Below are 15,276 nucleotides of genomic sequence, written 5' to 3'. Positions count from 1 at the left end.
AAGGGCTTTACTCCAGTAATTGTGAAATGCACAGGGCATGACATAGCAAGCCTATTGATTGAATCGCCCCGTTCTACCACCTGTCTTGGCAAAGTTAGGATGTAAGTGATGTGTTGGAGAAAGAAACACTGTTGCATCATTGTACTTCTTGCCAAAATGTCATTCTTATCTCCACATTTCACACAGATGTTATCAGTGAGGAAGTCCAGCAATTCGCATATTATGACTTTTGGTTTCATTTCTGACAAAAAAGAGATTTTATTACTTACCCGTGAAGAGATGACCCATAACAATACACCTATATTAAAAGTGTTGAATAACATCATGCGCGGACGGAAGTACTGTTGGCACCAGCATTCGAATGGGAGCGTCGGTAGCACTGTGCAACTGTACTCTGCAAAGTCATCTTTCCTCCTGTAAATAATCTGCTCCCGATAGACACTACCAATATTCACAAAACTCCAGAGATGCATAATCGCACTATGAATGCATCTCACATCTCGTCAGTGCTAGGTCTGTTGACATATTTAACCTGTATTTGTCAGGTCTATTGTAGAACTGCCTAACAAATATGTTTCAAGTAGAGAGAGTATGCAGAATCTCACTGTCATATTGTAACAGTGCAAGCATCCTAATAAACAAAACATCACACCAGTGATCAATGCATATACTTAAGATCTTGTGTTGTAAATGAGAGTCCCACACCAGCCACCCCAAATAAATACAGTGGACAGCTGTTGGAAATGTCTTCACGTCAACCTTATAGAATTTCGTGTCGGGAATGCTCTGTTGCTCACCTCGCCTGCATTGAACTGATTTTGAATTAAATTTAGATTTTTGCATTGAATATGACGAACTAGATTAAGTGATAAATAAATACACACGTCCCCTTTAGATACTGTTTTAATAGTACTCATTTATTTAGAAAAATCCTTTCCTTCTTTTTTGGTGAATCCACATGGCACAAATTCCACATATCTCGGATACTTTCTGTGAATATAAAGTAAGTAACTCTGAATTGCTTCAACTAAAATTTGTTGACTCAAATGCAATTTATATACTCATACGTTGGCAGTGCTAGGGCACAAATGAGTAAACCAGAGCTTCATTTTGCTAAAACTGTGTTGTATTTTACCATTTGTATTTGCTGTATTTGTTGACTTGCATAGTGACAAGAAGCGAAAGGAGCAATGGCAGAAGGATTCCCTGGAGAATACGAAAATATGACCTGTCGAATTAGACTTTTAGACATTAATCACGAAGATGAATACATCAACGACCCTAAAGATTCAGGCCTCATGTACCGGACAATCGACTACAGGAAGCAGAAGTCACATAAGCCGTCAGTGCAGCAGCCCCTGGTACGCCCTGGTAAGCTGTGGACAGATCCAGACTTTCCACTGCATGTGGCAATCAAGGAATATAATGAGAAACGACTGCGTTGGCAGAGACCACATGTAAGTATTTGACATGTGTATTTTAACCTCAGTGGTATCCAATGAAATCCTGAGTTATTTGCGAAAATAACACCTGATATATCACTACATTATGACCATAACTTGAGTGCCCGTTTGTATCGACCTATGACCAATATCGGCTGACTACAATTGTAGATAGAATACACAATCAGGGAATGTAATTCAATACATAGTAAGTTGGTTCTACTGGTTGCTGAGTTTCATAGATATTAACTGATAGTTTGTTCTTTAATCTCACTGGAGTCATACCATGTGTCACGGTGTGTGTGTGTGTGTCTGTGTGTGTGTGTGTGGGGGGGGGGGGGGGGGGGGGGGGGGGGGAGAGAGTGAAACAAAAACTTGCGTCGAGAGCAGATGCACTATGGATATTGCTACCACACTCTTAATGTGTGTTACTTTTCAGGACATCGTCCCTGAACCAGTACTGTTTGCACATGGGAAACAAGAGACTAGGTTTGATGTCAAGCAAAATCAATTTGGAACTTGCTGGTTCCTGGCAATGTTGGCAAATCTTCCAGAGAAACCAGAGCTCCTGAAAAAGGTAGTTGGTACACACTGTTTCTTTTCTATGCGAATTATTTCAAGTAAAAAAATCCTTCAGGGAGTACTGCCAGTGGAAAAGGTGTTTCGTATCATTGCACCCATCAATATTGTTCTTTACTACATATATATTACAAAACAGCGGTACGAGGAGTCGCTCATTCTTAAAACGAAACGTGTACAACCGACTTTGACGTCCAACAGAGACCATATATGAAGCCTCTAGATATAGTCCCTGCGTCCGGTCTATTTTCGTTTCGGTCTTGAAATTAGAAGACAGGGCTAAAATGAAAAATAACCCTATTTACGCAGCCCTACACACGCATACACATACATTAAACGTGATGCATTAAATGTATCTCCTCGTTAACTAAGGTGATCAAGGTGTACAACCCCGACCAAGGGATCTGCCACTGCCGACTATGGAGGTTCGGGGAGTGGTGTGATGTTTACATTGACGACCACCTACCTGTACAAATCATTGGTAGGGTAAAACGTATATATGGCGCAAGATCTGGGACAGAAGAAAATGAAATGTGGGTCTCTCTACTGGAGAAGGCCCTGGCAAAGTAGGTTAAGTTTGGAGAAATATCTACATTCAGAAAAGAAACCTGTTTGATATGAAACATTGACACTGTTAATAATACCTACAAATAACCTGTGTTTGTGTTCAATAATGACTCTTTATACGAGTAAATCAAAGTGCATATTGTCTACTTTTTCATTGAGTGTGCATGATCCTCGTCTTTTTCTCTGCTTATATCATGATGTTTGCAACTTTGTTTTATTAGACGTTATACATGCATTTAGTGTCAAAAGATGAGAGCGATTTATATTTAGGATTGAACATGTTGAGAGAGATCCTTATTTAGGATGTATATACTTCAAAGTATCCAATATATTACACATCAGATTATATGGATCTTACAACGTGGTGAGTGATAGAGGGGGCTTCCCAGTTGACGCCTTCCTGGCCCTGACGGGAGGTGTTGCAGAAAGAATCAGCCAGAATCCTTCTGACGTTTTTTACAAACGACTAACGACTGCACTGTCAACTGGTGCAATGGTAACATGTGTTGTTCCTGTAAGTACACGTATGTATTCACATATTTACTGTTACACATATGAAGTGCACTTCACTGGCATATGTCTAATGATAATGTTCATGCAGTTATTAGGTAATATTGTCAACAACATCAATATCAATATAACTCAACAATGTCGTTATACATTCTACACATGAATGTATCAGTTAGTAATGTTAAATTATGTGTTATGTAACGTGTTAATCTCATTATAGTAAAGAACAATGGTTTTGTGATATTTTCAGAAAAGGTATCATGGTGTTTGGTGTCTGATTGGAAGCCATGCCTATTCTTTGACCGGTTATTGCAAGGTAAACATTCCCTCCAAACAATGTTTCATTCGAAAATCACGGATTATCTCAGTTTTACATTTAGACCACAAAAAGCCAGGGATCAGATTTTCATCTAAAATTTCGACAGAAGACATTATATTATCCATCATATCAATTATTGACGAAATTGTCATCATGGCTAATTGAATCTATTACATGTTGGTGTTCAGGATAAAATTTCAGAAACAGTTGAAGGATTACAATGAAGGATGACTACTGTGAAACGTCGACATGCTGTTTGTGATGCTATTTATGTTTTACCTCATGTTTATGACAGGCGCGGAAATTTGATGGACAATATGTGCCCCTTCTACGGATCCGCGATCCTCATGGAACAAACGAATGGAAGGGGCCATGGAGTGACGGGTGAGCGTTGAGCTGGAGAATTATGTGCTTTGTTTAAAATAGCATAAACGTTCCTATCATATTAGGGTGGGACCTCTGTAAAAAGTTTAAAGTGATCTCCGTATATTTCCAGTTATTGCAAAGGTCGTTCTTAAAATAGGAGGCAAGATGTGTGTAATGTTTTGTTTTTCGTTTTTCTGCGAAGTTGTTATATTACATCAAAATATTACATCAACGGGTTCAGTTCACTTTGACGTACAATTGATTAGAAACATCTTGTAATGATTGGGGTAACATTTCCCATCGGTAAAATTGCAAATCATTAAGGTAAATAGCACATTAATACGTTTTCTATCGTGTTCTATCTATCACCCGCAGATAGACCATCTATAATTGAGGTTCACATTATGTCTACTTTCGGCATGATTCTCCAGTAGGAATTATGACACTTTGATACACCAAAGAGCTCCATGTTCGGTTCCAAAATCACTTTTCAACCTTCAATATTTTGCGCTGAAACCTGGAATCGAAACCATGATCACAGGTTTCTGGCCCACCGAGTTATGGCATTTTCGGAAATACACCGAAAAGACTACAGATAAACCATAATCGTAAGACATATCCATCCTACTGTACCATAAGCATGTGTTCCTGAATCACTGTCAAATTCATGATGATGCCATGTGTTGGCGAAAAGCTGAAACACGAGCAGAGGAAAGTCGATTGGTAACATAGATAAACACTGGAAGTCAAAACAGGAAATTGCATCGTACATCGCACCAGATGGAGCAGTAAATACATAATAATTTCCTTTCGCTGTTTGTGAGCTCATGTGTATGTGCATTCATAGAGTGACAGACAAACATTTCTTGGCACTCTTTCTGAGGTGGTTCAAGCTCCAATGAACTCGCACAAAGTGAAAGTCAATTCTGACGAATAACCACATTAAAACTCATCTCAAAGGGCTACCTGTATTATTGTAGTTATCAACATGCCATTTTGTAATCAGGTCTGCTGTTTCCGTCTAACGCATTATTATGCATTTGTTGTTGCAGTAAAATATAGAATTCGTCATCCTGTATGCTCTAGAAACTAATAAAAAACATAATGTTTTCCAGAAGCCCAGAATGGCGGACAGTACTGGACAAACAGAGAAACCACAAACAAAAAGACGATGGTGAATTCTGGATCTGTTTAGATGATTTCCTGCAATATTTCGTTCAGACAGCAATCTGCGCTCTCACACCAGATTTTAATGAAGACGGACAACCCGATCCTCTAAGTGAGTAACGATACAATAATATGCATTCAGTTGTTAAATACCTTAATGAGAAGTGAAAAAACTCACGAGCGGCGTGCCTCACAGGTTTCATCCATAGTCATCATTTGCTGTCCCGTTTGTTGTTTATTTTAAACTATGAATATGTACTAGCGGCAAAAAGTAACTGTGCTTCATATTAAGTCATTTAAGTGTCATCTTATTGAACGTAACGACATAACAATTGGTCAAGCATCTGATCGATGTTCTATATTGACAAACCCATACCTGGTAACAGGAATCAGAACAACACGCCCTACAAGTGAGTGAGTGAGTGTGGTTTTCCGCCGCTTTTTGCAATATTCCAGCAATATCTCGGCAGGGGACACCAGAAATGGGCTTAACACATTGTACCATTGTCGGGAATCGAACCCGGGACTTCGGCGTGACAAGCCAACGTTTTGACCACTAGGCTACCCGACTGCCCCCCGACCCTAAAAGAGGAGTGGTTGTGACAAGCTAAATAACAAGGCCAATATCTGGTGTGACCACCATTTGCGTTAAAACAGGCGAGGCTGCGCATTGAAGAAACCAGATGACTGAAAACGGCCTGGGGGAATTTGTTCCAAATGTCAAGCATGTCCAACTGAGCTGGCGTTAACGGCTTGTTCTTGCCCTGTCTTAAGGGTGTTTCCATATATCCCAAAATGCTTCATGATCGGGCAGGGGGTCTGGAGAAACAGCCGGCAATGGTGGTATTTGTACAACAATGTTATGCTGCCTCAAAAGTATGTTACAACACATGCAAAGTGTGGGAGGGCATTATACTGACACAACAGGACAATACGTCCCTGTATTTGCACAACGGATTGAGTACGATCTGAAATGATATCGTCCCGGTAGCGAACGTCATTCAAATTGCCATTAACAATGATGAGTTGTGTTCTCCCATGACAACAACATACCGTTACACTTCCACCCCCAAACTGACGACGTTATATAAGGCAAGCGTCGCTGTCACGTTCTCATGGACGCCCGTGGACCCTTGCCCGACCATCAGAGCGGTCAAGATGAAACCTTGACTCATCTGTGAACAGTGCACTTGTGTCTTGACTTGTGGACCGCAGATGCCGTCTACACGAAGCTAGGCGTGCCTGACGGTGGCGTGGAGGCGAAATGAGCTTGTTTCCATGGCAAAATACATTTTTGAAAAATCTCAAAAGAGCCAAACATACCACTGAAGGTAATGAGCAAGGCATATGCCAAGTTGTGTTGAAAACAATTAACTGTTTTCAAGCTATAGCTCTAAATAGGATGGGAACCCCGACGGGAACATAATTATGTAAGATCGAAATCACACCACACGGCACATCACCAATACAGTGCGCATCTCTCATGACAGAATTGAGAACATTCAAAGAAATGAACTTTGCATGGCAAATGGCTGGGATCCAAGGCTTCTCTCTTGATAGAATTAACGTTCATCGTTTTTGAAGAATAGCCATCTGATTTTGTTGAGGGATTTGTGAATAGTCAAAACAGTGGAAACATCTAACGTCTCCTCCTGTGAAGGAGGCAAAATCTGTATATTTTTTTATTTATTTTCCAAGCTGCAAAGTCATACATATCGTAACACAATAATGTCAATATTATGTTAATCTGCTTTGGCAACGCTCACTTAATGTGTGTTTGTCGATCAGGAAAAGTCTGTTGTCGCCATTGCTGTGGCTTTGAACTCATTGAACAGTAGGGCAGGAATTAAATAGTATGCATGCCATCTGTAAGAAAGTTCACAGCAATAATGAATAGGAGACATACCAGTTCATCACGAGCGTAATGCGGCGTGGCCAAGTATCGGCCTGAATAGGCTACTGCGGTCATTTACTGTGTTTGTCAAATTCAGTTTGAGGGAGATAATCGGTTGGTGGTCAAAAACATCGTTTGACGAGTAAAAGTAGAAGTGAGTGAGTGAGTATGGTTTTACGCCGCTTTTAGCAATATTCCAGCAATGTCAACAATTGGGCTTCACACATTGTACCCATGTCGGGAATCGAACCCGGGTCTTCGGCGTGACGAGTGAACGCTTTAACCACTAGGCTACCCGACCGCCCCAAAAAAGGAAGTGAATTGAAACCAATGTTGTTCATACTGTCCTAAAAATGCCTGTTTGATTAAATATTTTGGGAAAATTATCTATTAATATAATAATTTATTGTTAATATTGTTTGGCGAATATAGAGTTTGCCGCCGTGTTGATGCATGAAAGTTGTATTGGTACTTATATGGGGCAATCGCTCCGCCACTGTGTTGGGGAAGGTAGCCTGGATGTGCAAACAGTCAATGGCTGTTGCCATCACCGCTGACCACTCGAGGCAGGAAATGGCGCATCTGTCGATTAAAGAGACGAACTGCATTCTGATATCACAGGCCAGTAACACAATTTACCTTTCCACTCCGCTGAATTCATATTTTGGGTGTCAAGTGTTTATTATGTAAGACTGACGGCTTGGACTACTTATGGATTACATCGAGTAATTAAAACTCGATTTAACGGAATGTTGTTTATAGAGCATCAAAAGTGATTCCTTTAAAACACTGTCCGTCGTGCCAATATAATATGTCATGACGTCATTATATGAATGGCCACCGTTGGTATTCCGGATTTGCATAGGTCCACAGACAATTATGCTGGTCGTAAAAAGCAACCAAATGGATTGGGTGATCAGGCTCGATGACTTAGTAGCGTGTACACCAACGATGTTCACAATATCAATCACTGGTTGTCTGGTCCAGATGCGATTATTAACAGACCGCCGTCACATAGCTGGAATATTGCTGAGACGGGCGTTTCACAACAAGCTTCAAACAAACGTCATGGAAATGGAATTTTTTAACAATCGCTTTGGATGACGTTTTAACCATCTTTTTCAGACCATGTACTGAAGATATTCAGTGAGTGGCAAGGGGACAGAGCCGCTGGTAAAGGATTTTCTCTCAATGAAAGACTGAACAACCCGCGCCTGGCTTTCACAGTTCGTGGAATTTGTGGGATGGTGATGAAAACCCCAAAGTATAAAGGTTTTAGTTTCATGCTACTTTATATATGTAATTTTACTGATATATTCCATGTTTTCTAAACAGCATCTGTTTTCATTAGACATTCTATGACAAAACGCCCTCACACGCAGAATAAATGTAAACTAAAAGATATAGACAATTTATCTTGTCACTTCTTTCTTTCTTTTTCATTATTGCACATGACCCGTGAAGATTCCGGGGTAAAATAGGTCTTCAGCAACCCATACTTGCCGTAAAAGGCGACTAACGGAATCGGGTGGTCAGGCTCGCTGACTTGGTTGATACATGTCATCGATCCCAATTGCGTGGATCGATGCTCATGATGTCAATCACTGGATTGTCTGGTCCAGATTCGATTATTTTACAGACCGCCGTCATATAGCTGGAATATTGCTGAGTGAGGCGTTAAACAACAAACAAACAAACAAACGTTATTGCATATCGCTCGCTGACTTGGTTGAAGCATGTCATCGATCACAATTGCATGGATCGATGATCATGATATCAATCACTCGATTGTCTGGTCCAGACTGGATTATTTACAGACCGCCGTCATATAGCTGGAATATTGCTGAGTGCGGCGTGAAATAACAAACCAACCAACCATTATTGCACATCATATGAAATACAAACGTGGTACACATGGAATGTGATAGATCTGATCATCGTTACGTTATTAAAGATGTCTCTTTAATATGATTCATTGTCAGATTTAACACGTGAGGGATATGTTCCGATAGTTGTACAATTGGTACAAAAAGCTGAGCACCTGGACTATCAAAGCATACGCTGCGACGTATTCAAGGTGTGTACTTGATTCAGCATCATCAGTGATAAATATTAGTATAACATGTACAATACAAAAAAAACAAATATTGTAACATAAGGCATTGTGTTGGATATGGTAAAAGTAAATCGTCGTGTTTGTGTACCAAGTATGAGTGTATGTATGTAGTAGGTTCTTGGTTTATAATTGAGTTGCAACGATGGATGTGCCTATTCCACGTGTCACTATATGTTTAACATACATGTTGATTGTGGGTTCGAATCCCAGTTCGCCCCGATTACGTTTCTAGGTTTGCCAGCACCATTCCCGTGCTCGTTGGTTTCACCGAAGTGGTAAACGTCTGAGATCTGCATCACTTCGGGCTTTCCTCCCACATTAAGCTGACACGCCGTGATGTAACTGGAATAATGTTAAAAGCGGCGTTAAACCCAACTCACTCACTCATTAACATACATATACATATGTGTATCAATATGAAATCATTACATGCAACATTAGCATAATGAAGTTTCTTTGTTAATGCAAAGCATCATTTGTCCGTTTTAGATGCATAGCAATGGGAAATGCACTCAGATTCATGACACAGAAGGAAAGGATGATTACTTCCAGGATCTTCAATGTATCTTCCGGTACAACCTCAAAGAAGGAAACTATTTTGTTGTGCCATCGACTGAAAACCCACGGAACGAGAGAGAGTTCCTAGTACGACTTTTCTCTCCATGCCCACTGCTTGAATGCAGGTAATGTTTCCTTACAAGTAACAATGTAAAACAATAACATTTAACATGTCAGTTCATCTGTTAAAGATATTGTTTATAGACAGAATGTATTTCCAGTCACAGCTTCAAATCACACACTGTCTCTCTCCGAAAGGTGGAGACATGACCTTTATGAGGGACCCAAAACCCATTATTTATCAGAGCATCTGTCATGTCATGCAGTCATTTATGGGAACACGTTTTGTTTATGTAAGTCTCCCCCCAAAACACCCCATCAAAATAACATGGCACCTAGGAATCGTAATCGGCTTTAACAGGTACATGGCCCCCTTAAAGTTCTAGCATTGCAATTTGCATTGGTATATTCTTTTTATTTTACATGATGCATTACTGTTTTAACAGGTTTGAATGAGGGCAACTGCAGATCAACTGCGGACTGTACTGACGGAAATGAAAAAGTTGATGACAGAATACAAATCCAGATGCGAATGTTCTCATGCGATAAGCATAGTTGCCTTTCACGGCAAGCATGGGTTGATGAAGACATAATCTAACTCGGATCTTCACGGGTTTCTAAGAAAAAGACATTGTGTTAAGGGGCTATAAATGCATTACGACCCATCCGTTACTATTTGGTTCAGAAACTGAAAAGTGTTTGACATATGTCCATACAGCTATGAACTGCCACATCTATTTAAGAACTAAACGACGAATGAGAGTTGTTTATCGCACAATAAAACACTGCAGGGAGAATAAACCAGGAGGGGCGCATTGTTTTAGTGTACGATAAACAAAGACTATGAGTTGTTTATTTCAAAGAAAAATACAAGCATGTTGTAATATAATACCTGACGATTTCTTTCTTAATTGGTTCAAAGAAAGGCATGGTGTGCTACATCTTTTAACATATTTGTTTAACTAGTTAGATTATAGCATTAACAACGTCGTTTTCTCAGCCTATTATTCCCAATATGATGTTTTGCAGCGAAAGAATCAAATAAATGTTAAGTAATCTTAATATCCAGTTTTCAATGTATCAATGCTATCATCACAATCCCAAATAACATGTTCTATAGGTTCAAGTAGATTACCGGATAACTCTTCCATTTTTACAGCTGAACCAAAAGCCATGTTTACAGCTCTGGAGTATATCAATAATCAGTCAAAACAAAATTAATTCATGATTATTATTTTTCATGACTCTCTGTCCTGTCTTCAGGCTATTAAAAATAATTTGTGTGAGCATCCAAGTTTTACTTGACGTCATTGAATTACATAATAATGTTGCTACTGACCAATACGACATCGTCCTTTGATGGTTACCCAGGCATGTTGGAATCGTTGTTAACACGATGGCTGCTGCTGCTGAAACAATACTCACAAAATCTGTAACACCACTTCTTATCACATACAGTAATATGGAACCGGTTATTAGATATAATATCAGAGATCTTATGCAAAAACGTGGGACACCCAAGTTAAGTCTAATCAGTTTCACTGTACATGCACCCGTCAGTCCAAATTTGAAGAGGTCATTTTACGATGATGTCGTATTGGCCATACCAGATATACACAGGATTATGTATTTCAAAGTTTCACATGGTTGGTTGGCTGTGATGATGTTCGATAACAAGCGATACCTGTGCCATCCATATAGGGTATTTGTAATAATACTGGTTCCCATTTAATTCTTGTTATTTTTTTTGAATTGATTCATAGGGAGCAGTTTTATGAATTAGTAGCAAGGCTCTTGTGAAGATTAGTAGCTCTAAAGACCTGTGATTGTCTAGCAAGCATTTTATTAAAAAGCAGATCACTTTTGTTTATCAAATATTTACCTATTTACCCATATAACGTTTTTCGTGGGGCAGAGATAGTTTGAGCGATCTTGATTTGCCACTTGTTTTCGGAATAAATATCTCGATTTCTACCTTGCCGTATACTCTTTTGGATTCCGGTTAAGAATATATTTCCCCAGCAACCTATGGTCGCCGTAAGAGGTAACGAAATGGAGGGGTAGTCAGGCTATGTAACTTGGTTGACTGCATGTCGCTGTATCGCATTTGCGTGGATCGTAGCTCATCATAACAATCACTTGATTGTCCAGAGACCAGATTATTTACAGACCGTCGTCATGTAGCCGGAATATTGCTAAGTGCGACGTTGAACCATAAACAAACAAACTAGCATGTCTGTGAGTTCATTTTTATATTTCAAACCAGCGCGCTCAACAGCCCTGACGTGAGCCTAACTCACAAGGACGGCTGTACGGGGGAGTAATTTCAACGATAAGCGTCTTGTTTCATCGATGTAAGAGAATTGTATATCACAGAAATGGAACGTGAGGTAAAACTGTTGTGCAAAGTCTACCGTAAAGTGGACGTCAACTAAACTAGTTTCCAAGAGAATGTATACCATGAGTGTGCAAGACTATGGAAGAAAAACAAAGGCATGTTGAAAGTCAATATGTAAAATATATATTTCATTAGAATTTAAGATAATGTGTAAAGCTGCTCATTTTATTCAAAGAAATACCTTAGGACTGACTGAGACACAAGACATATGGGGTCACTAATGACTAGTTTCACAATATCACTGTCACAAATCTGTGAAAGCACATTCGAAACCAACTTAATACCGATTATGTCCACCTTGTGCATTAATGCACGCCTGAACACGACGACGTACCGTGGACGTCAAATGTGGGATGGCGTTGGGGGTAATCCACTGCCATTCCTCGAGGAAACATGTTTCAGTTCTTGGCGGCTGACTGATGCCACTGGGCGTGGCCCCATTAATGTTCGATCTGGTTCATATCAGAAGAACATGCTCGCCAGAGTAAAACGTGAATGTTCGCGTTGTTCAGAAACTCCTTTGTGAACCTTACCGTATACTGTATACAATGCGTATTATCTTGCTGGAAGACAATGCCACGTAGCTGTTGTTGAATTAAACGTTCCCCAAGGCTCACCTGAATAATAACGTGCCTAGTTTTCATACCTCCTCCAAATGGTTGAACTTGTTGAATTTGTTTGGCATTAAACGTTCACCTACTCATCTGTATACAGACTGCCGACCTTCATTTCTGTACTAGCATTATCTACCCAAATCCGAGAACATGACACGTCCCATGTCTCGCACATCGAACTCACCTGGCCAATGTCAACCTGTTACATTGGCGTTGCCGCGCGTTAACATCACTCCGCGGTAGGATCGACGTTCTCTTAAGATCCTATATGTACTCTGTCTGTCGACGGAACCTGTGTACAAGTGCCGTCGTTGCGGTTGCCGTCGCTGTAATGAAGCGCATTAATGGTCCGGATGTGGTGGTCTCTCACTACTTCTACCCCTACTCTTCTACGTCTGATGTCTCTCCTGTCTGTTGTAAACGTAGCATCAATCTGGTAATCGTAAACGTTCTTGCAATGGCGTCGTTCGTGGCTCCTTGTTGCGTCAAACCAAAAGCATCTCTGTAGCGGTTTTAACGAGGCATAATGTTTTGGTACTTTTGGTTGATGTGGTCATCACATGCCATGTTACCAGATTTATACAGTACTTTTTACTTTGCCCAAATGCACGATTTTCACAAAAAGTGTAATTGTTTTCTGCTTTTTGACACCGAATACATTTGGTTGTACAAGGGCTGGTCAACATTCCAGCAATATCACGTCGGGGGATACCAAAAATGGGTTTCATGCACTGTACCCACGTGGGGAATCGATTTGGTTGAACTTGATCAAGAAACGCAAACAAAATACCGCCTGATGAGTTTAACACATATTTCCCACTGGAACACAATGAATATACACAAGCAACAGAAATTTAACATTCCTCGATATATTCGATCAACTTTAACAAGAGTTACATCCTTTACATCACTGACATGACAACAGTGTAAATTTGCAATTTATAGCAATAATATAACGTAAATCTTAAACGTATACTTTAACGATCTTAACATTAACTTGGTCATACTTCCACTTCCTTCATGTCTCACTGTCTGAGGGTTTTAACAAGGCTCACAAGAGCTACTGAATGTAATGTTAATGGCAACATGATGAAGGATATTTAGGAATTTGTGTTTGTTAGTTGTTTAACGACTCTCCCAGCAATACATCAGCTATGTGAATACTTGAGTCCGACCCAGGCAACCCAGTTATTGACATCATAAGCACTGATCTACGCAAAAGGGATATGATGACATTCATCATCCAAGTCAGGTATTGTTTACAACTTGATTTCAAACGCAGGCATTTTGAAAATATTCTGTCACAAACTGATCAGCCGCCTTTCTCATGTGCAACTCTAACATAACAGAAAAACGACATTTGTCCACTCCAGCTACGCTGCATGCCCGCAAATCTCTCACATGCTTGACTTGTTTCTGCAAACAACTCATTTACAGAGTTGGCACTATGTTGGATATGTATGTCTTTGTTCATATCTTGGAAATACACATTCCTACTAATTACAAATGAGAAAACTGTGAACAAGAATCGAATTTATGAATGTTTTGCTCTAAGTTAATGAGTTATCCCGAAACATCGATGTTTAAATAACTTTTATTTTACAATGTCCATCAATATTTGGATTTGTAAAATTTGCATGGTTAACTGATATGTCATCAATCCTTGATTCGCCAAACTATGGATATGATCCAAAATATGTGTTCTCAGGATATACATACTGAGCATAATTTCGTTTGGATATATTCTGAGACATGTTAATTTAAACATTGGACCAGGCTCTTGTTGTTTTCAAGTTACTTCGTCCTTGGTTACTCTTACTCTTCTTAGGCGACTATGCTTGTCGCACGAAGCGACTACCGGGATCGGGTGGTCAGGCTCGGTGACTTGGTTGATGCGTGGATCGATGCTCATGATGTCAATTCCTCGATTGTCTGGTCCAGGTTCGATTATTTACAGACCGCCGTCATAGAGCTAAAATATTGCTGAGTGTGGCGTTAAACGACATGCAACAAACAAAGAAAGTAATAAAGAGATTCAAAATTTGACAGATGAGTGTAATTGGAACTCCTCGTTGGGTTCAAATACTATACTGAACAACAAAAGTTCCCGTGACATTGAATAAGATTTAATGCAAAGCTATGTTTTTTACCAAATCTGAAACAACTTCGGTTTGCAACAGATAACAGACTCCTGTAAGTGTTCAAATTGTTTAATTTGCCATACTGACTTCAGAAAATGCGTGATTTCATAAAGAAAACAACGTGAACAAGCCAAAATGTCAATTTACAAATCAATAGCGTGTGTGTCCAAATCTGGTTGCGATGCAAGCTACACATCTTCTTCTCATGGAATGGACCAGGCGTCGCGCAAAGTCCTGTGGGATATCTGTCCATATCTGCTGGAACATGTTTCGAAGTTCCTGGAGTGTCTGTGGAACACGTGGTTGACGTCGAAGGCGCCGATCCATCTCATCCCACATGTTCTCGATTGGTGAGAGATCAGGGGAGCGAGCCGGCCAGGGAATGACATTCACGTTGTTTTGTTGAAAGAACCCTGAACAAGTCGAGCAATATGAGGCCGGGTGTTGTCATGTTGAAAGGTAATGCCTGGGCCATTACGCAAAAATCGGTAGAACAACAGGGCTGATGATCTCGTCGCAGTAGCGCTGTCCATTGAGAGTTCTAC

The 15,276-nt window shown here is 40.0% G+C and overlaps 1 protein-coding gene across 3 annotated transcripts in view; it reads left to right on the top strand.

Moving 5' to 3' along the window:
• LOC139464283 (calpain-9-like) overlaps nt 1-11,406 on the top strand; it is a 29,787-nt gene extending 18,381 nt beyond the window's left edge. For 2 of the 3 annotated variants that reach the window (XM_071245805.1, XM_071245804.1), the window contains 11 exons: nt 1,170-1,457; nt 1,882-2,019; nt 2,394-2,587; nt 2,931-3,102; nt 3,349-3,414; nt 3,713-3,801; nt 4,899-5,062; nt 7,970-8,116; nt 8,827-8,921; nt 9,450-9,643; nt 10,025-11,406. In XM_071245805.1, coding sequence (XP_071101906.1) covers nt 1,191-1,457; nt 1,882-2,019; nt 2,394-2,587; nt 2,931-3,102; nt 3,349-3,414; nt 3,713-3,801; nt 4,899-5,062; nt 7,970-8,116; nt 8,827-8,921; nt 9,450-9,643; nt 10,025-10,034 — 1,536 coding nt within the window. In that variant the 5' untranslated portion in view covers nt 1,170-1,190 and the 3' untranslated portion in view covers nt 10,035-11,406. Of the gene's footprint in view, nt 1-587; nt 1,004-1,169; nt 1,458-1,881; nt 2,020-2,393; nt 2,588-2,930; nt 3,103-3,348; nt 3,415-3,712; nt 3,802-4,898; nt 5,063-7,969; nt 8,117-8,826; nt 8,922-9,449; nt 9,644-10,024 lie in introns of those variants that run through there. The other variant, XM_071245806.1, reaches the window with a different exon arrangement.
• Nucleotides 11,407-15,276: the final 3,870 nt, after the last annotated feature.

Source organism: Haliotis cracherodii, unplaced genomic scaffold (assembly GCF_022045235.1).
Source record: "Haliotis cracherodii isolate W230 unplaced genomic scaffold, xgHalCrac1.p SCAF_17, whole genome shotgun sequence".
NCBI classification, from domain to species: domain Eukaryota; kingdom Metazoa; phylum Mollusca; class Gastropoda; order Lepetellida; family Haliotidae; genus Haliotis; species Haliotis cracherodii.
This window is presented reverse-complemented; position numbering and strand designations above follow the sequence as displayed.